The following is a 21,713-nucleotide window of genomic DNA, read 5'->3' as shown; positions in this document are numbered from 1 at the left end:
TCGTTTCTGTTGTGTATCAATTTTAATTTACAGAACATTGTCAAATTGCATTACATTTAGTGCAAATAATAACACTTCTGATGTACAAAGTGTAGATTACTGACAAAATATCAAAATTAAAAACATTACATGCATTCTGTAGCTGACAGCTTGAAGATCTAGCTCTTTTAATGCTCAACAAAACATTTCTCCAGATCCTTCCAAGCCCTCGACCAAAAAAAAAAAAAATGATTTTTTTAAATTCTTAACCACAAAGATCTACCGACTGCAAAACTCCCAACTGTTGATGGCATCCAACGCAATCTAGAAGAATTGTAAATCTTGAGGTATGATGATGTGAAATGCTGACCCCTTGCCCTTCATTTAAGTGTCGATAAATGCACATCTGGTGGCTGTACAGTAAAGATAACCAGGACTTTTAAGGGTTCATCCTGATGTCTAAGGCATTCTGGGGCGGTAATTATCAGTCAAAGAGCAGGAGGCCGTCTGCTCTCTAGACTAGTGTTGCAAGAGAAATGCTATATGTTAGATTATTTCTCACTCAATTCTTTTTCAAATTGTCATGTTTATCTTTTCCTGCAAAGTAGCAGCAAGACTTGTTTAGAAACCTGACCCTCAGTAGATGATAGACATTTGTGCTGCCTCATTAGGGGCTGAACAAGGTGAAAAAACAACGCAGGTTGTACAAAATGTATCCGCTCGTCTTCTCAATGAAAGAGAAAAATCTTCACATCAGACACTAAGGTCGGCCTTTTCTTTTAAACACCTGCCAGAAACCATGTGACATGGAGGTAAAAGACAGGTACCTTTGTAAATAGGCCCACACTCAGCATCTACAGACGACAGTCAACAAAAACATTGATATCCAATCACTAATTTTCAGCTCAACTGTGGCAAAAATATTGTCCCACATGACTTAGAAAATACTCTCTCCCTCTCTTCAGGTTTCAGTGACCCATTACTGTCATAATATTCAAGCATTGAACAGTCAATTCACATTTCTCACATTGGTAAACGTATTCAATTTTGTCTGTACAATACATTGTGTCCATGGTGCTCTCCAGAACAATCTAGAAATATAAAGATTTAAAAGCTTTAGACTCTGACCCCCCCATTAAACCACAGAAAGAGTCATTGCTGAAGTGTCAGGAGAAGGCGATTAAGAGGAGACCACTGTCACATACCTCATCAATGCTTTTCCTGTCATTACCTGCTCCACTCACTCATGGTAGTTACTGTAGCAGCAGCAACACAAGTAGCAGGTATACTAGTGATTAAAGCGAACCCAAACAAAGTCAAGAAGTGTGTAATCATAAGAAATGTACAAAACAATTTACAAAAAAAGCAAATCATTGGTAACAACTATTCAAAAAACACTTAAGAAACTCTTCAAATGTACATACAAATGTGCCCATGACCAGCAGATGGTATTAGGCCATTCAAATGTGGCTAGGATGACAAGTACTGATTAAAGCCATTAAACCAGTCCCTCCTACAATCACATGTCCTGTGGGACGTCCTGAATGGTGTGATGTCCTGCATGTAGGAAGATTTAGCACATTCGTAATGACTGGTGAATAAGGCTACAAAGTCTCAAGAGAGCCATGAACGATGTCGTTTCTCCAGAGGGCAACTTCGGCCTCCTCGAACCTGAAACAAGAAGGAAGAGTTCACGTTTAAGCAGCCTGCCAGAAATCAACTAAACTGAAATAAGAGACTTTCTGCTCATTAGATCCTTTGTTCATAAAGCACCATCTAAGTGACTTGCCACCCATTCAAAGTGCGACTATGGTGTGCTAATCAGCTCATTCAAAGATGTCTTGAAGGGCCTAGTTACCCGTTTGTGCTCAGAAGAGGATGGGCTTCCCAGCAGTTTTCTCCTGGACGTAGGAGGTGAAGCGTTTGAGGAACTTGGGATACTCTCTCTTGGCCACGGCTCTGAGGACTGAAGCTGGAGCCCACCCTCCAGGGTTAACTGCAACACAAAGAGAGCCATGAAGAAAACGCAATGTGTGAATGCAAACATGTGATATTAAACTGATAAACCCCAAGTGCAGAACAGATTCAGTACACAGACAGCGGTCTAGAGGGCCCCCTTGTGAAATTCCTGTGCAATTCATGTTTTGTTTTTTTTAAAGATTTCCCCGTCCAACGTGCTCTTCTTCTGCAACAATAAACACGGTTCAGAGTTTCTTCTTAGGTCCTACGTCACGATAAAATGTCTTGAAGTCAGGGGAGGAGAGAAGGAGTTCAAGTCAGACTGACATTTGAAAGACACAAGCATGCTGTCCTACCAGTCATAGTGTACTTTAACATAATGACATTTGAGATGAACTATTGGAGGTGAAGAGGGGAAAAAGGGTATTTTCTCAGTAGCAACCCGACAATTCATGCAGGATCATTTAAAAAAAGGACATTTATGAGAGACTAGCTAGAGACAGTTCTCTATCAGCGTGATATTTATACCTACAATCCTGGATCGATTAACATTACATCAAATGAATCAACTTGTTTTATATTGTATAAGAATCTTGAAAAAAATCTATTTCCTTGTAGATGAAAACTTCAGCGAGCCGACACAAGTCGAGCTTGCAGTTGTATTTAGTGGTAGAGACGTTGTGAAAGCACTTTGAGGAGTCAGGAGACCAGAAGAGCGCTCAACAAGCTCAGGTTCATTTATCACTGAGACTTTATGACAGTCATGGGAACATTTCTGTTAGCATGGGGCTACCGCTCAGAAACAAAGCAAAAACAATGTCTCAATTATCCTGTATGGTTCCCTTTACTTCTTTGTTGACCAGTTGTAAACATCTATTTGTTTGATCTCATCCTTATGCTGACAAGAAGCAATAGTTAACATTAAGGAGTCTGAAGGTATATTAACTGCTGAGGTCTTCTGAGGTGATAAAAGGAGCTTACCATTGGCAACGTAGGTGATCTTACAGAGGATGTTGTCTCTGCTGATCTCTTTGTCGCCCTCTGGTGGACTGACTAGAGTTTGGCAGATCATGGCCACATTGATTTTGGCACGAACACACCGGTTTGTAGGCTGAAAGGTAAACAAGAAACATGAATGTATAAATCACCAAGCAGCAAATAATTTCCATTTTGTGCATTTAAAGCAGTGATGGAGGTGAAGATGTCAGAAACTATTCTTTCCTCCATTTAACAGTTCATTGGTTTTGTTTCACCAAAGAGTAATCCCATTAAATTCATCTCAAATATTAAACATAAAGCATGTGAAATCCGCTGCCAGGGGGCTCTCAGTCAAAACACAAAAAGATGACGAGGCTAGTGGGGAATCATGGGAGCTCTCTCTGCTTCTCCCATTGTTTAACAACCTGGTCACATAAAAACCCATCAGGTGTCTCTTCAAAATCTTGGACTAGAAACATTTCCATTACTGCTAAATAATTAGTCATTTTAAACGTATACATATAGTTTTCTTATTTAACTTATTTCAACCCCCCCCCCCCAAGAAAAAAAAAAACAAAATTGCAAGAATTGGATAAATATCAGAGAGCACATATGAGAAAACTGTAATGCACCAGTGAGTCCAACTTTTTTTCTAACTGAGGCAAACAAACACAAATTACCAGCACATAACAGGGAATGGGAAAATAATTTAACATTTCAAAACAAACTCAGACCTGTCATGTCCTCAGTCATAAATCTGTATCCTCTTCTGATGAGAGGGGGCTTCTGGTTTATCTTGCATTTTAACCAGCATATTGAATGTCAGTCTCATATTTGTAATGTGACCAATGTGTTCATTTCGTTTGTGAACTTGTCGGTGTGCTGCTCTTTGTGGTGTCCTGTGTTTTGTAAGTACCTGCTTTAGGAAGACGGATGATATTTAGCTATTGTGCGAATTCGTCACATTCACATAGACGAGTATTTCCCATTATGCCGATAAATATGCACTGTGCTAATGAATAAATAATATCATTTATCAAACACCACTTTTATTCTCATCTCAGTTTGTGTACGTCTGAAACATGTGGAAAATGTCACACAATAAAATGACTGACATGCTCACTCGACATGTTGCCATGATAGTAAGAGGTGTGGTGTAGTAACCTTACAGCAGCATTGTCGTGGTCCACGGAGAAGTTGCAGACGAGCCACGTGTCAGGGTCATTTTCATTGGTTGCAAAGAGCTTCCTGATGGCTGACAGATAGAGAACGTCTCTCTGCGATGCGGGCCACACTCTCTGAAACACAAGCGGACGCATTCAGTTGGCAGCAAACAGGCTGCAGAGGATTCATGATCGACATGCTTCGGGAGCGTCTAAAACCACCTTTAAGGACACTTACCTTGTGAGTCTGATAAACAATGACCGCGTTGTCTGAGAGTGTTTCCACAACGTTGAAGTTTTCAATGGTGGCTGCGGGAGGGAGAGTTCGGTTGGGTCATGACGTTAAAACAGAAACGTTCAAACTGTGCGTTTAAGAAGCTGACTTCTTTGTGAACTCACTCTCCCAGTCCAGTCGGACAGCTGTGTCCCAGAAGTAGTGGCACACTTCGTGTCCTGTCACCCCCTTCACAGCATGCGTCGCTTTGAGAGGATCCAGCACTATACCATTCTCCTCCACTTCTCTCCTGTACACCTGTTACACACAGCACAACGGAAAATCAGACGAGCACTGAAGTACCCTCTTAATTGTGCTACAAAGCATCACTTCAGCTGTTTTTGGTTACGAGTAAATGAAGAGGGCCTTTATGATCACCTCCTGGTCTAATAATGTGTCCTGCTTCTGCAATAACAGTTCCCTTTTTTTTTTTTTTTTCCCTCTGGCTGTGAATTGAAAATTAACAGCCAGCGATGAAGGGCAATGATTCACAAGCTGCTTCTCTCCTCTGTGCTTACCTTCATCTCTCCTTCTTCTATTACCAGCTGCCAGTTGGCATCTCCACCCATATCCTGAAGAGAGTAGGTCATGTGATTCTGCACCATCTCCTCCACCTGAGACAAAGACAGACAGTTTGAAGGAGACAGCTCGTTGTATTGGGTGGAATGATTCATAGACTTAGGCTGTCCACACACCTGGCACCTGTGTTCAATGAAAAACAAACAAACGATGGAATTCCCTCAGGAAATAAAAACGCTTCTGAGCAGTTACTGTATAAATATTTAACACTTGGCGCTGCTCTGGAGTTGATATTTAACATCCTAAAGAATGCGTTCAGAAGGCATGCGGAGTCAGTCTGGGTGCATGCCGGCTCATGCTGTGGAGGATTTGATGAGAAGAGAGGAAATGAAGTTTTTCCACATGGAAGTCAAGCATCCCACAAACGTTTCCTTGGGGTCAATGTTGTAATGGAAACTGTTATGCAGACAACTTGTCAGTCATTCCAAGATCTTCCATTTTGTCCTGTCAGGATATATATATATATATATATATATATATATATATATATTTTTTTTTTTTTTGTCTTGATGCAAACACTAAAAGCATGCAGGTAAATGGACATGAAATCTTAGTGAAATCCTGGAGAGACTTGTTAGTGGATGGTCTCGTGCTTTCTGCTCATGCTCTGTCCTGCTGCAGTGGGAAGCAGTAGGCGGTTGCATACCCGAGGAGAAAAAAAAAAACAGGAGCTAACCATGGACCAAATACAGTACCTGTGAGCTGAACCTGTGAATGTCATCCGAGGCACTGACTAGCTCAACGGATGATATTGAAGAAGAATGGCTATGAGGCTGTACGGCAGAGAGGAAGACGACAAAGAAAGGAACACAACAACACATTAAGAGGGTCGACAGCAGCAGTCCACAAGGGGCGAAACAGGTCTTGCTGAAGATGAAGATGTTATGTAAGCTCTTAAATAACTGATGTAGGAAGCATTAATTGACTCTCTGTGCGATCAGAGGAAGATAAAGCACGGACACATGAAACACGTAGCGCACATATTGCACCAGACAGGCTGTAAACTGACTAGACTGCAGACAGGAAAGATGACACACTGAAAAAAAGCAGCATTCAATAATCCTGTATTAGAACAAAAGGGGATGAACACCAATGTGCATTCAAGAGAAAATAAGGTATGTGTCGAGCACCTTGGTGGCATATCGATGTGTACCGATGGTGGAGTAGGCGTCTCCCGGAGGCACTGGAGTCAGGCGAGGTATCCTCACCTTCTCTGACTGGCACTGAGGGACAGAGTAGGAGTATCAGAGACAGTCAGTATCCGTGCGGAATGGAAGTTAACTGCTGCTCAGCTCATTTGAAAATCGGCTAAAGAGAGCGACAGAGGCAGTGAGGCAAAATATGGATGAGGAAGATCCTTCTACCACAGAGGTAATGTGTACTCATTTTGTTTGTGCACAAGAGTGCAGCGTCACATCTGCATCACACCTGCTCTTCTATCTTGTCCTGTCGGTCCAGAGCAGCTTCCACCGCATCGAAGAACTCGTCCTCGTTGATCAGACTGTTGGGCCCCTCCTGAGGAGAGATAAAGGTGTGAGCATCCTTTGGTTAGAGCACTGAGAAAGGTGCAGAATGATTTTTTTTTTTTTTTTAAATCGCATCTTGAAATGGGATAAGTAAAGACACAGATTTCATGTCATGTCATCTAACCTCGTAGTCGGGGCCTCCGTAGTGCGATTTCTTCTTCAGTTCATTCATTGCAGACTTGTAGGCATCTTCTACCCTCCTCCTCTTCTCTAACTCCTGAACAGAGACAGACATGGAGTGATGTTAGTGCGTCTCTAGTGATAACAAAGACTGCGTTCAAGTTGGGAAACCTAATGAAACATCTGTGTTGCACTTCAAGGAGATTTGATCTATATTTAGACAAAAGGAATTTAGCGTTGGAGTCGCAATACTCCTTAAATCAGACTACAGCTGACAGGGATCCAAATCAAGGAGAGGAAAAAAAGGTCAGACAGTTGGTAAAAAAAAAAAAAAACACCACTTCATTCAGCTGTGTGTGCATAAACACTCAAACAGGTTTTAACATCATCTCTCATTCCAAACCAGATGGCTCACGAAACGTGAACAGGCTTCTACTGCGTTAATAATCTTTTCTTAAACACACAGAAACTTGAAAGTCGGCTTCTAAAAGCAGATGAATCAAAAGCCTGTTAAATGTGTTATGGACACTTACGAAAGGTTCATGTTTCACACACTCTCCCTCCACACTGTAAAAGACAGCGAGCAAACTGAGGCAGTTCAAAGTGACAGTATACAATAACACTGATTAAAAATACTCGCTCCTAAATGTTTAAAGCCAGACGGAGAGAACGAAACCAAACTATCAGTACGTCTACTGAAAAGGTGTGAACATTCGGCAGAAAATAAACAGCAGGTGATCCTGATGACGGCTGGGTTCGAGGACTTCACAGGAAGGAACCTACTGTGAAGAAGAGGCTGCAGGTCTGCAGGGGGATCCATTTCTGTGTCTGGTATTTGAGCAGCTCCGTCCTCTTTTGGAGTGAAGGCCTCAACAAATTGCACCATGAAGTCTTAGAAGTCATTTTTTTTAAATCCTCCCCGTGTGCTCTCTCAGTCCCAGCAGAATAATTTGTTTTTTTTTATCTCCTTTGATCATGTGCTCGGTTGTTTTCAATAGTTGTATTTCCCTACTCCACATTGGCATCTAAAGTTCACACACACACACACACACACACACACACACACACGTATAACTAAGATAAGATTAAGGTAGTTTCACTCGAGCTCTCTAACTGACTGAAAGCACTTCCCGGCTTTAGTTGGTTTTTAGGGTTGGGCAGCATGCCTTTACAAAAGGAAAAAAAAAAACTGGTTTGACAACATCAGCTGAGCGGATCAGCGAAGACGTATGAGGAGCTGTGACGAGAATATCTTCACACAGACACAAAGCTCTCTCTCTAGATGAAGCTAAATCAGGGGCTGAAAGTCCAACCCCTGAAAAGCAAAAAGGTTAAAGTTCATCGAGGTAAACATTGTGCTTTCTTGGAAGCAAGCTGGACGAAGTACGTTTCAGATATCTTGACTGTTGTAAATGATGGATAATAGAAAAGTTTCTTTCCAGTTTTATAGCTGACTTTTTGTGTCCATTTTTGTCTTGTCATATCTTCATTATGAATAATAAACATCATTGTTTCTAAATGTTTTTAGCTCAAATGATAGAATTTCGTCGTTAAAATAAAAATAAAGATGCAGATTTTTGGAACATAAACTGAAATAAAAAAAGTTATATTATAAAAGACTAAAAAAAAGGAAATCAAGGCTCATCTAACCTGCTCATTTATCGTTTTTACACACTGGACACAATACCAGCCCTGTTAGATAAATCGTTAGTCTTCAAAAAAAAAAAAAAAAACGACCACAGCACATGTTGTGTTTCACCGTGTTCTCAGTCTGTTTCAACAGTCTACAGTCTGGGTTCAACCTTTTCACCGCAGTGTCGCAACGCCACCTCGTCATCTGAGGGCAACAATCAGCTCCTCCGCCTGTGGCAATCCATTGAGCAGGAGCTGCTGACACGCCCACTCATGAAACTGCTTGTTATTGTAATGACACTCTGTGCACCGTCACAGACGTCCATTTAAAAATCACTGCATGGGGAGAGCGAGGCCTACGTACCTTGTCCAGTCTCTTTTGCCAGCTGTCCTCTCGTTTGACCATCAGTTCGATGCAGTGAGACAGAGTAGAGAGGATCCCCGCTGTGGTGGCCTTGAAGGTGATAGCCTCCCCCTTGAAGTCTATCCCGTTCATGCCTTTGGGACTCGCAGGAGAAAACACTGGCACAGACAGAAATAAAGAAAGGACTGAGTGTGACGGCTGCCCGGCGGGGACAAAAATTGACATTCTAGCCTTTGACGTGAACTGTGACTCCGATATTGGCGCACGCAGACGCGTTAGAATCGGCTCCGACTGGAGAGGTCAATAAGTTAACTCACATTTCTCTTTGCTGCCGTTGTTGTTGTGATTGTATTCCCCGTCAGGTCTTGTAGTGTGAGGGAAGTCATCTTCGTCCTCTTCTACTTCTGTTAAGAAAACACTATTCTTAGATTTATCGATTTTCCATCCATCCATTAAGAGAACACGTCAGCATAGATATCTAAACATAGACATGTATAGAATTAAACAAATGCTGAAACCTGTTTGACAGGAACAGCAAGTGTTTGCATGATTAGAGTCACTTGAGCCAGCGACTAACTTTTCTTTCCTGCTTATCTTTTGACAAAATGCTCCAATGGGACATTTTTAAAATCACACAAAAAGGTCCTTAAAGCACACGCTCTAATAAGAGAGCACATTCAACATAAACAAGATGTTTAAGACGACACAAGGTTCTGGCTCAGAGTCCAGAGAAGTGGATATTGATTCACGCTCTCAATTAGTCTCCCAACCACTCTCACACCCAGTGAGCCACGTAAAGAAGCCCCACATTTATACAGCCTTTCCCTTTGCCAGAAAACATCAGGAACAATTCCCGATGCCACATCCACAGTGCTTTTATGTATCCGATCTGTTTTTCCTCCAGGTTAAACTTCATCTCACATACTTTATATAAAGCACCAGGAAAGTGAATTCGTGCCAAAGATTACCCGTGTCTCTCTGAAACTCATCCTTGGAGACGACATCAGCACAGGAGTCAAAGTATTTCTGCAGGGTGTCCACTTGTCTGCACAGAATGTCCCGGAAGGTTTCCATCTCTGCTAGCTTCTCACGCAACCTGTGCCCCTTCTGAGCAGAGGGGGAAAAGGATGTAATTTAAAGGCTGTCAGGAGAAATATTCATGTACCCTTGATCCAAACAGTGAAAAAATATGACAACAGGCTCGGCCTTCAGATAGAAATTACACACTGTGATGTCGTATATTTGAAGTTGAAATTAGAATTGATGCTGACACTTCGGGCTTGGGCCTCACATGGTTCAACCCTGTGGTGCTCATGTGTTTTACCTTGAATGAGGACGTGGATGTTGCAGACAAGGCACTGGCTGCGGAGGTGAGAGACAGCATGGAACCATGACGTCTGAGACTGGTTTCTGAGCCGTAGCCAGACTCGGCCTGACATCAAGAGGGAGGGATCAAGGGAAAAAGAGAAAGTAAGATGGTGATGAGAGAGAAAAAATGCGGAGGGAAGACAATCAGTGGGTGCATCAAACAACTCAATCTGAAATGAAGAAGAAATAAAGACGACAGACTGAAGCTCATACAAAGTAGCAGTCAGCGGCACTGAGTAATGCTGAGCTAAACCACAGCAGGACCTACACCTACATAGACAAACAGTCTTTTGTAAGGGACGAGGGATGGCAAACAGCACCCGGCATACAACCCTCCAGCGATACTGAAACTTCTTGGTTGTGTAACATTGAGAAAGAAATAACTGATATCAGAGAGGAAAGACTTGGGCTTGAGTTTAACTTCCAGGACTAAAATACTTTAAAGACATACATACATAGATATATATATATCTATGTATATATATATGAAGCGCACAGCAGGCTTGTATAACAGATCTAGTGTATAACAGGGCATTAAGAGTGGCAGTGACTGCATGTGTGCCATTAAACATGACAGAGTGGAGCCAGCTCAGCACAGCAAGATTTTCTTATTATAAAATGTACATTCAAATGTGCATTCACAGCTAACACTGCAGTTCAGCAATCTGTCTTGTAACACCAAACAGATAAGTGATGGGAAAATCATCACATTTCAAAGATGACGTTGGCTTCCCATCGCCGTAAAAAACGAGATGACTGAGATGAAACGATTACTGTGCCGCAGCACGGCACTCGATGCCACGATCAAGAGTAGATCCCCCCACAAGCTCAAATACATACTGCTTTCATTTTTCTTGACTCTTTTTTTTTTTTTTTTCATTTATTCTTCTGTTGTTGAGTTAAAAATGTTAAAAGGTGCACGATGGAGAGAAACATGAAAGTTGTAGAAGTGTACAGATTCTGTGGCACATGTTCATAACTCCACACACAAACTGTCCTCAGATGAACATTTAGTCCGTTTGAAGATAAAACTCTACGTGAGAGGTTTTGGTGGACGGTCCACACCAGTGAAACTGTAACTCTCCTAGTCTTTTTTAGCTCCAACTGTTTCTCAGAGAGACATGTTATATTAAGTTTGTCTATTCAGTTTAGAAAGCATAGCATGGACTAGTTTCACTTCTCCAATTTTCAAGTTTCACTACCAAATCTACACAATGCACCTTGAAAGTGTTAGTGATCCAGACGTTGTCAAATCAGAGAGTCGTCATCATTCATCATAACTGAGATCTCAATATCAATTAAATGTCAGTCAGTCCTACAACACACACTGTATTCTAGGGCTGGACGATATGTAATGTGATACTTCGCCAGTGTCCATGTCATTTCCTGAAAAATTAAAAGTGGAGCTGAGAATACAACTTGCGGTGTAGGATTTTCTTCCTGCTCGTTTTTTCAGTCTTCACTGATTCGCCTACGAGTGTGAGTTTTAGCTTCGCCTTCAGTCTTTTCTCGATTCTCCATGTGTAAGTCACAAACAGAGCGATGTACTTGGAGCTCTATTTCCTGTAAGAAGAGGGAGCAGTCGAGTGAAGAGGCAGTCAGGTGATTCACTCCAGAGCGAGCTGCTAATGTCTCTTACATCAGCTGTAACAGCCCGATCGACTATTAGAGCGGACTATGAGTGCCTGTGAACAGATAATGAGCTGATTCATAATCTGTTCCAGCAGAGCGGCCCGACAACAAACACAGTCTGTTTGCTTTGAAAAGGGCGCAGTCTTTTCTTTAGACAACATGATTTCTGAGATGCAAATATTTAAGCGTTACCTTCAAGGGAGTGACGTAGTTGAGTCTTAAACATTTTCTCTCCATCATGCAGATTTACATGCCGTAGATTCAGTTGTCCACACATCAGGATTGTATGGATGGTGGAAGAATTGCAATCAGAATGTCTAAACCCTCTAAAACTCGTAGGAAACATATCGAGAGTGTGGACAAAACACCACGATCAACATTAAATAAAGTGAAGTAACAAAAAGCTGACGACTGCAGCTAAATTCACTGAACAAAACATGAAGTATAATTATCAGTTAAAAAAATAAAAAATCAGGATGGACTGTAACTGACTGGATGCACTACTGGGATTTTAAATATAGATTATTCCACTAACAGTAGTGAAAGTGTAAATAATAGTCAATGATTACTGAGACTTTGACGGGAGGTTGCCAAAGAGGACGAGTCGACACGTGAATATTTTCATACCTGTGATGAATAAAGATTTTATATGTTGCCTGCTCAACTTTCATACATAAAAAAAAACATGCAGCTCAAAGTGCTTCTCAGAAAAAGAGACAAAAAAAGAACAGAAATGAAAAAGAATGAGATCTAACAACATGGAAAGTCCAAAAATAATAAAGAGGATCAAATTGATTTACAAAAAAAAAAAAAAAGATATCAATAGAAAAATAAAACAAATCTATAAAATAAAATCAATGAAACACGGACAACATGTCAGTAAATGAATGACACATGCTCTGCTTGGTGTCAGCAACATCAGATCATCATGGTTTACTGACAACACGTCAAGTCTTGAACAAACACAGAACGTGTTAATGTTTACTCCATGTTGACCTTTTGGCTCCGCCTACTCTTCAACCTGTTAAGTACAACAGTTCTTCAGTGACATGAGTACATAAACATTTGACAAATAACGCCTAAACACTGATAGTGACGAAGCAGAGCGCCGCTGACGGAACATTAATGCCAGTTTGTGAGACGGGCATCTTAAAGGCCCCGAAGAATGCGGATAAATCAACGGTTGTTTTTAACTCGTAATATTGGTACTTCAGTTGAGAATAATTTCTGATAAAAAAAAGTTGAAAATGGTATTAGCAATGTCAGACGTTTCCGCACTGGTTCTCCGGTTACGTTTCACTAAACAGCCAACGAACAACAAAACAAAAAATAAATAAATAAATAAAAGCCGACTGGGTCCAAAGTGTAGTGAAGGAGCGGGACACGCCGAAAAAAAACGAGCGCTATGACTGCTCACAGACCGGAAAGCAACAAGTCCACTCTGTGACACAAGCACGCAAACTAAGCATCCAATTATACACGAAACACCAAAGGGTGCCTTCTGTCCCAGCTCTGAGAAGGTAATGAGGGTTTAAAGTAGGCATACACTTTACAGACTTTGACACAGCTGAAGGAGTACAGCTTGAAAAACACACATTCATGGAAGGGTTCTCTTCCAGCACACAGCCGTGAATATTCATTAGCTATATTTCCTTTACAATGACGAACATGCAATTAAGTTCAACACTTAGCAAGCCAAGCACAAAGGTGATGTGGAGGCAGAACAAATTCTTCTGTCTAGAAACGAGAGCAAAGATGGAGTCTCTTTCTCGTGGGTCACACCACAATGACGACATGCAAGTGAAAGTGACAGCAAGCAGCAGCATGGCATCATGCTAGAAGCCCACCATTCGGCCATTCCAACAGCCAAGGCAGAGCAGGACACTGCTGCAGTCCCAGCCGTTTGCTGTCCCCAACATGGACCTCCCAACACTCCCGCTGCTGACAACTGTGAGGCTTTAATTCAGTCGACCGTTTCCCAGACACACCTCACTGAGGAGGAAAAGGGAGGAGGAGGAAGAGGTAGGGAAGAAAAGCCATATACAGGCTCTGCTTAGCGCATCAAGTCAAAGAAAGCAGCAACGAGCGACGAGAAGGAATAGCAAAAAGTAATTTTCTCTCTCAAGCAGCCGACGGAGAGAGCCAGACGCCAGCTGGTCACACAAAGCTGAAGAAAAAGAAAGACGGGGCAAAAAGGATGAGTCCTGTCTCTCCTCTGCAGAGTGCAGCAGGTCTACTCCCATTCAGATCTACCGCAGAAACACACATGCATTCAAAACACACACACACACGCACTCTCTCTCTCTCGCTTCCTACAAATATCAACAGAGCACACACCCTGATACATGAAACCTTTTCATCTTGTCCACCTTTCTGTCCAACATCCATCACTGAGCGAGCTGTGACCGTGTGTGTTTGATAGTTAGAGAGCTGTAGATGGGTGCGTGAATGTGTAAATGACAGAGCGAGAGTCCAGAGCTGTCTGGAGCTGTTTGTGTGATACAACACTGAAGAACCAAATGTGGGCGAGAGAAACAGCCCACTGTATGTTATCAGAGAGAGAGAGAGAGAGAGAGAGAGGTAATGTGAGTGATAAAGAGAGAGGGAGACAGGGGACAACTTTTCTTCTGCTTTACCTCTACGTGCATCTCTTATTTATCCTTCTCACTCGGATTTGCTGACATCCCTTTATGAACCTGTATCTAGGTCAAGAGAGTCTAGACTGTGCCACCAACAATCCTGAAGATGTAGCTGATAAAAAAATAAAAAAGGGTGGGGGGGTGTTCTTCTTTCTTTCCCATATTACCCCTGAGACTCTGAAGAATGGAACATTCCTCTCTCAGTATCAACTCATATGTGTCCCTCTTCATTTTATTGTTGTGGTTACAAAGCTCAACTATATAAAAAAAATGCATTATTTATCAAGAGCTGCACTTAACGTCCCCACAGTGAGCACGACTTTTTTCCACCACCAACACAAACACACCCACACATAAAAACACAAATGGCCTTGCACAGAAACGGTTCCAAATCTTCTGCAAAAATAATCGATTGTTAAAACAGACGCTGATTGTTTTGACTTTGCAAAGCAGAATATTGGAGGCATTTAAAAAAAAAAAGATGCAACTATATTTCATCAGAGCCCTATGACAGCACATGTGTAGCTGTTAAAGTTGAGCAGACACGCTCGAGTCATTTTGAACACAGTATGAGTGACTGTAACAGAATGTGGAACACCTCATCAGGTGGCTTCTAATGTTAAAGGGTACACTATCTGTGTGTGAAGGAAGTCCTCCGTCACCTGAGGATGCCAAACTTAAACTAGGTGCTTTGAGGAGAAGGTTTGACTTGAAACTGCTACAGGGTGCCTCAGCTTTGTGTTTCCCTCTTTACAAGAAGAAGTGGTGAGTCCGGTGTAAAACAAACAAACAAACAAACAAAAAAAGAAAAAATCAGATGAGGTTATGTATCTATTTGTGACTCAGACTGATAAGTGTTACAAGAGACATTGTTTAACATAAGATAACATGGAGAAGATAAGATAAAGCTTGATTTATCCCACAGAGGAATCATTCACTAAATAGACAGTTTAGGTTTTTAAGCTCAATTTGAGCCTTGTGATATATTACTATATTATTTAGAAGCAAACAGCAGCACAGAGCTAGGTAACATGTTGACATAAATGTTGTGTTTAAAGGCTGTCGTTTTTCACTACTGTCCTTGTCCCCTGTATCTTATCAGAGTGCACACAGCCACGTCTCACTTCGTTCATAGACACAGTACCTTCACGTGTCAAAGCTGTGGTTATGTCATCTGCTGTCTTGTACTGTCCGTATGAGTGTAATGAATGTGCTTTATGTCATTTCATGAAATATTATCAATGGACAAAAGGAAGAGAAACTACTGACAGTAGTTAACACAGAAGCTAATGGGGATCTTCATTAATAAACAATCACAGCTGTCCAGGAGGAAACGAGTGATCCAGGATCTGATCATCTTCACTTATGTTCTCAACAAAACTCTATCCAGAACCACTTCAGCTTTTATTCTTCTTCAGTCCATTTTCTGTTTTGTTTCTCTTCTTTCTTGTTGTATGTGTGTGTAGTATTCAGTGAAGGTAAATCTACTGGTACTATAAAACTGGTTAATGTTCTATTATTGCAAAAGTTAGTCTTTTACAATGTAAACTCTTCAGTCTTGGAGCGATAAATCACTTTGTCAGGATCAGACAAAGTAACAGCAGAGTTCAGAAACAGTCTGTTTAGTGATGATTGTATGGACAGAGAACTCATGGATTTAGACTGTTTCATATCAGTTACAGAGAACTCATGTGAGGTTTAATACCTAAGGACCAATGTGGATTTAATTATGTGAATAAATGTGTATGGACACTTCTATTCCCTTTAACAAAGGATGAAAGGAATGAATGTGGTGCTTGCTTCTAAAGTAGTCAGGAAAGTGAGGCTCCCCGGGGAAAGACGTCAGTAGCTGATGCATTCTTGACACAAAGAACAAAGCAGAGAGACCGCGTTGAACGTTGAATGTTGCAGGTCCTACTTTGTCCACTTGGGGGCAGCACAGAGGCACACGACAGCGGTGCTGCAGGTAGTGCTGCACTAAGCTGAGGTTACTGTAGGTCACAGTCCAGACATTGCCCTGAAATCTCTCATGCCGTTGTTAATGGACCAGAGACTTGCAGTCACTCTCACTCAATTAACATGCCAGCACCCAGTAGCTGTAACAAAACCACCTTTTAGACAAGAAGAAAGCCAGGACAACTGACAGGATAGTGACATTTTTTTAAGGGTGGGATATTCAGGGTGGTCTTGGGAGTTTTTTACTGAATCAATTGTGAAATACATGGTTTGCAATATATTTGGTTTTCACGCTCATAGAGATATGTTGCCACTTCATAAAGATGCAATGTAAATACCCAACGTGACCATAAAACCAGACTGTCAAAATAAAAGAGAACACATTGTATACAGAGCATTTTGTTTTCTATGTAGCAAAATCAAATGAGCAACAAAACCCTAACATGGTTTACGATTATGGATTTTAAGGATAACTAAACACTAAATGAACTACAACTTCAGTCCATGAACTGAACTCTACGTGTCACAGTATTACGTCTTGTGTACGCACATCTTGTGTGTGCTTTACACACTTAATGTTAAAGAACAAAGACTTTGTTTTCCCCAAGATGGCAGCTGCCTTGTATCTGATGACGGGGGATACCCCAACATCAACACTTCACTCCTCAGATTCCTCACATTCCCGGGGGAAGGGGGGATCGCAGCCACACCCAGCTCACTGAACTCAACAGATAAATCCCAGTCTGTTCAGGAGGAAACATCCTGACCTCAAATTCAACCTAAATAAATACGTGATTACTTCACCACACTCCTGTTTCAGTAAAAAAGAAAAAAAGGATTATTTATTTATTATTATTATTTATCGTGGCCTTTTGAATTCACACACTACAACTTGTTCATATTGTTGGCGTACACCAAGAACATCCAGAAACGGGAGCTCAACAGGGATTACTTTTCCACTGTTCCTGTCTGTCTGTGCTGCCACCGACAAGAGCTGCTCAACTCCTTTCATTACTTTTTTCTTATTTTTTTTAAGCAATGACAATAAAGATCACTTCTATTCTGCTGATTCAGGGACATTGAGAGATTAAAAAGTTGACTTATCAAGGTAACACAGATGACCTGCTTACAGCGAGACAAAACGCCCATGAACAACTGCATCACAAAACAAAACAAGACATGACAAAGTGAAGAGAGGGAGAGACATCTATTTGAAAGAAGAAAAGGAGAGGGAAAAAAAAAACACATTTCACTCACCTTGTGCAGCTCTATTGACTCAATCCACTGAAGTCTGTGCTCGGGATCTTCAGCTCTCAGGTACCAGACGCTATCGTTCACACTGATGTCAATACGACACTCGTCAAACTCATGAGGCTGCAGAGAAGGAGGAGAGGGCTCATGGTCATTGGGCGAGGTGTGTGAGTCTGAGTCATGTGAGGACATAGTGTCACATCTGTTTTGTTTTGTGTTATAAAATCAATACTATTTTTTTTTACTCCTGTATTTACATTAGAAGGCACAAATGCAAATGAATGGCTTCTACAGTTGTCTCCCTGCTTGTTGACAATGGCTGACTAGATATGACATTTTGCGGTCACACATGGATTCTATCAGCCACAGAAAAGGGTCTGCCTCCCAATAAACAGGCATTTTAATTAGAAACTGATGTGTGTAAGGCGCAACCTTAAACGACCGCAGCAGACAGAGATGTACAAAAACACAGATTCTTTTAGCATGCCTTTCCTTAACCTGGGTCATCACAACCATTCCTGCTGGTATTGGGCCAAATTATTCAACTATTTCACTCCCTCGTTCTACAATGCACCCCACTCAACTCCAAACACTGACCGCCTTAGGCACCCAAACACGTGCGCCAAAGAATTCCCAGTTTCCTCTGAGATTGGAATTTGACCACTGCACTCAGCTGAAGAGGGATCTGCTCTGCAAAGGTTCCTGAGAAGAACCAACTTACTTGAAGCTTCTTGCCGTGTTTCTCCCCGGCTTCACCAGAGGACTGACGTTCCTCTGTCAGCTGACATAACAGGTTTAATCAGATCTGCTGAATGGCGCTCATGTGCTGCCAATGACCACCCCAACAAACACTCCAACGCTGAACATCAGCTGTCAGCCTGGACTTCTTTTTTTTTTTTACTAGCACTTAAATTTTACATGCAGGGTTTATATTTCAAAGTTTGCATACCCGGGATGCAGACAGGTTGAGGGTTTTCATTTACCCTTAAATGCTTTCCTTTACAAGTGATGGAAAATGTTTGCGCTCAGACAGATTTTTTTTAAATCAAACGTGCCCTCCAGTATCCCTTCAAAGGAGGGCTGTGCAGCAATGGTAACCTTGAATGCATCCAGGCATGTTGCCATTACTGGTTAGAGAAATCCAGTTTATCTTACAGTGCTGTATCAGACACAGCCCATAAACTTCTGCTTTACAATCCAGTTTAAAACTCTTTCATTTGAGCACAAACAATCTCCTTCCCCTTGCGTAAGCATTACTGAACATGCAGGGCGCCCTGGCTTTTTCTGAGTAAGAGATCTGAACTGTTAAAAGAGAGGAGGCTGTCAAACACCGACAGTAATAGCTCCCAAAAGACTTCTCCAAAAGATTTCTCCTTATTTACAAGATTGGAAAATGTTTCTCTTTGAAATGAGGGCTACAGATAGCATATATTCAAACATGAACTAGTGTTCAAGTTTATTCGGTACAAACACAGAAATGAAAGGATTACAGCAGTGAACTGATGGGAGCTTTTCCTAATTGACCTTGCCTGATGTGAGGAATTTTCAGAAAGCTACATTTACTGCACATTTTGCTTCGGGAAGAAAACAGTCTGGTGTGCATCAGCAGACACACAGTGTATAACAGACTGGTGTTAAGCAAGAAGAGAAGCAGAGGCTTGTGTCTGCATTCCTGAGCCCTCATACCACTGGCTTCAGATATCTTGGAAGAGGGGAGAGGCAATAAGATGAGGCTCATGGGTTGTGCTACTGTAATTATTAACAAACCGGTGTAGTAAAACAAATGACACACTCTTTAGTAATATAAAACAATTAGTGAACACTAAATGTCTCATAGTGTCACAAACACAGGTACTGGTGAAATGAGCACCGTCACAGGAGGAAACTATAATCTCTCATGATGTGGTTTTAACCTGGTTTTGAATCTGAATAATCCTATTTGCACAAATCACAGAAAGACCATTTGTTTGGTCTTAGTACTTGGTAGCAGTATGCTCAGAGTGAATATATAACTAGGGTGTAGAGTTTCACTTTGCTCACCAACTATAGGTCTGCTGTAGTAACCTGTGTGAACTTACTGCCATGGAGCACAGGTATGAAAGTCTTGTCAAATGACTACTGGAGCAAGAATGTCTTTATGTGCTGAAGGCGAGGTCACTCAGTGATCTTAATAAACTCATTAGTGGTTAATGTTTACCTTTCTTTTTTTTTGAGGAGCATGGACTGAAGACATAAAGTGCAACTCCATGCTATTGACTGGGAAATAAATGATAAAAAAAACCACATTGAGACCTACAAGACAGCCTTATTCCTGGTGCACTGAGGCTGACAATGAGGCCTGGCATTGTTCCTATTTAAAAAAAAAAACCCTCTTTGCTGTTTCAAATACTATCCAGTTAATAATCTCGCTTTGTTGTTTTTTTAATGCATGAAATAAACAGCAGCAGAGTGATGCTCTCTCCTCATACCGTGGTGAATACTTACTGTGATGACAGCCTTGCTGAGGCACAGAGACCCCCTGCAGCCGTACTCCCGTTCATCTTCTGACTTGTAGTAGCTCAAAGTATTGTTTTTCAACACGACCCATCTGTCCTGCCATCCGTGTATGTAATTTGTCCACTGTGAACACAAAAAGGGAGACAGGAATGAGCACTGTGCAATCAAAATGTCCACCTCAATCATTAGGATTGCAGGATTTCTTACAATATGTCAGATGAGTGTTATGATGATGTTGGTGTGTTTGTCTCTGCACAGATCACAGTGGTTCACCTAACATTACCTTGCTTAAGACGCCTCCAAGCTCCACGTTCTGCCCGGATTCAGGGTCCACATCCTCATCCGAACCAGACGATGAACTTTTCTCCGACATTTAAATCCAAGCTTTAAAGAAACCCTGAAACGTACTGTAGTAACAACAGCACTTTGTAGAACAAACAAAGCTGGTTCCCTGAGACTCAGTCCAAACCTGCAGACAGCTTCTTTAAGTTAGCCTGTATGTCAGCCAAATATAAGGTTAACTAGCCCCACAGTGAGCGCATGTTGGTCGATATGTACCTGGAAACATGTATCCCTCTACTATGCTATCCTGCAGCGAGCTGTTCCTGGGATGACAGCAGAGTCTGGACGTCTCCGGGGTTTTTTGCGGGCTTTGTTTTGAAACTGACGTCGAATAGCAAACGAGACAAGCTAGTTAGTGTTAGCTGTCAAACGACGCAACCAGCTAACAGCAAACTTGAGCTATCGAGGAAACTTCAGGCTATTATTGTTAGCTGCTCTTTAAGCTACATTCGTTGAGTCGTAATCGACGAGGAAGGCCTCCGTCTTTAAGCTGCACCGAAAACTTGGAGCTACAAAATGCGGAGTCGCGGACTGTTTCCCTCCTTTGGTTCCGCAGTCAGAGTTAGCAGGAGACTAGCTGGTCTTCATTCAGGTCTGGACTCTGCAGCAGGAGGAGGAGGAGGAGGAGGAGGAGGAGCTGCAGCCACGCTTCACTGTGTATAAGGAGAAGAGAGGAGGGCTGCGTCAATTTCCACACTGAAACTACAAGAAGGGAAGCTGTGCGTTAAAGTAAAAGCATCATGAATGCGCAACTACTGGATCCAGTTTTATTGACGTTTGGCTTCTTTAAATATTGCCATTTAAAGTCTGAACACAAAAGCTTTATCTACACGAGTTTGAAGGGGAAAAATGTCAGAAATAAAATGATGTAGGTTCTCTTTACCTTAACATTGAAATCAAGACAGCGGATGTGCTCGGGTAAGGGTAAAATGGAATATGGTGTTTTTTGTTGTTGTTGTTGTTTGTTTGTTTGTTTGTTTGTTTGTTCGTTCTTTGGGGGGGAATAAAATGTTCATCTATAATATTGTTGTAATATAATTCATCAGCCGTTTCTGTACAACAAATAACTTGACGTATGTCAAAGGTCAAGTTTTTGATTAGAAGAATCTGTCCAGCACTTTACACTTCGTGAACTTTACTCAGATGATGACACCAAAGTTAAAGGTTCATCAGGTCAACTTCCTATCAGAAAGAAAACCTAACACTGTTTCTGATTTCAAGCCATGAAGAAGATAAGAAAATATCTAAGATTCGTCGCTCAGTTAAAATTATATTTAAATAGAAATCACAGAACGAAAGTTATATAGAAAATATAACTACACAGCCTAGGCCCATTGACTATGGAGCTGGGCAGCTATAAGATAAGTATTAATGAGTCCTATAATGATCAGATTAAAATGTATTTTTTTTTTAAAAGCATTGCTTTTATGTTTGTTTTTAAAAACATTTATGGGA

At 41.4% G+C, this 21,713-nt stretch overlaps 1 protein-coding gene across 5 annotated transcripts; it reads right to left on the bottom strand.

The window, feature by feature from the left end:
- Window positions 1–3: 3 nt before the first annotated feature.
- Window positions 4–21,212, bottom strand: LOC306830955 (ceramide transfer protein-like). Of its 5 annotated transcripts, XM_079354753.1 has the most exons (19): window positions 21,142–21,212; window positions 20,200–20,911; window positions 19,905–20,039; window positions 17,427–17,543; window positions 9,899–10,006; window positions 9,543–9,681; window positions 8,892–8,978; window positions 8,575–8,732; window positions 6,583–6,675; window positions 6,361–6,447; window positions 6,063–6,155; window positions 5,628–5,705; window positions 4,872–4,967; window positions 4,479–4,611; window positions 4,318–4,388; window positions 4,086–4,214; window positions 2,920–3,049; window positions 1,838–1,975; window positions 4–1,650 (listed from the first exon to the last, which is right to left on the bottom strand). In XM_079354753.1, the coding sequence occupies exons 2-18, from the start codon at window positions 20,287–20,289 to the stop codon at window positions 1,848–1,850; spliced, it is 1,872 nt and encodes a 623-aa protein (XP_079210879.1). In that variant the 5' UTR covers window positions 20,290–20,911; window positions 21,142–21,212; the 3' UTR covers window positions 4–1,650; window positions 1,838–1,847. The 5 variants fall into 5 exon arrangements, with proteins under 5 accessions (XP_079210879.1, XP_079210881.1, XP_079210880.1 ...); XM_079354755.1 differs by lacking the exon at window positions 5,628–5,705 and having other exon boundaries at window positions 21,142–21,211; XM_079354754.1 differs by lacking the exon at window positions 21,142–21,212 and having other exon boundaries at window positions 20,200–20,945.
- Window positions 21,213–21,713: the final 501 nt, after the last annotated feature.

Source organism: Symphodus melops (genome assembly GCF_947650265.1).
Source record: "Symphodus melops genome assembly, chromosome: 1".
NCBI classification, from domain to species: Eukaryota; Metazoa; Chordata; class Actinopteri; order Labriformes; family Labridae; genus Symphodus; species Symphodus melops.
Note: the sequence above shows the minus strand (reverse complement) of the source record. Positions and strands in the feature narration are given on the sequence as shown.

Excerpts from the sequence above, each read along its gene's own strand:
- LOC306830955 (XM_079354753.1), bottom strand. The coding sequence starts at position 20,289 with ATGTCGGAGAAAAGTTCATCGTCTGGTTCGGATGAGGATGTGGACCCT. Across the intron at positions 4,215-4,317 it reads TTGTTTATCAGACTCACAAG|AGAGTGTGGCCCGCATCGCA; the intron begins GTAAGTGTCCTT and ends CTTGTGTTTCAG. Across the intron at positions 1,976-2,919 it reads GATCACCTACGTTGCCAATG|TTAACCCTGGAGGGTGGGCT; the intron begins GTAAGCTCCTTT and ends TTTGTGTTGCAG.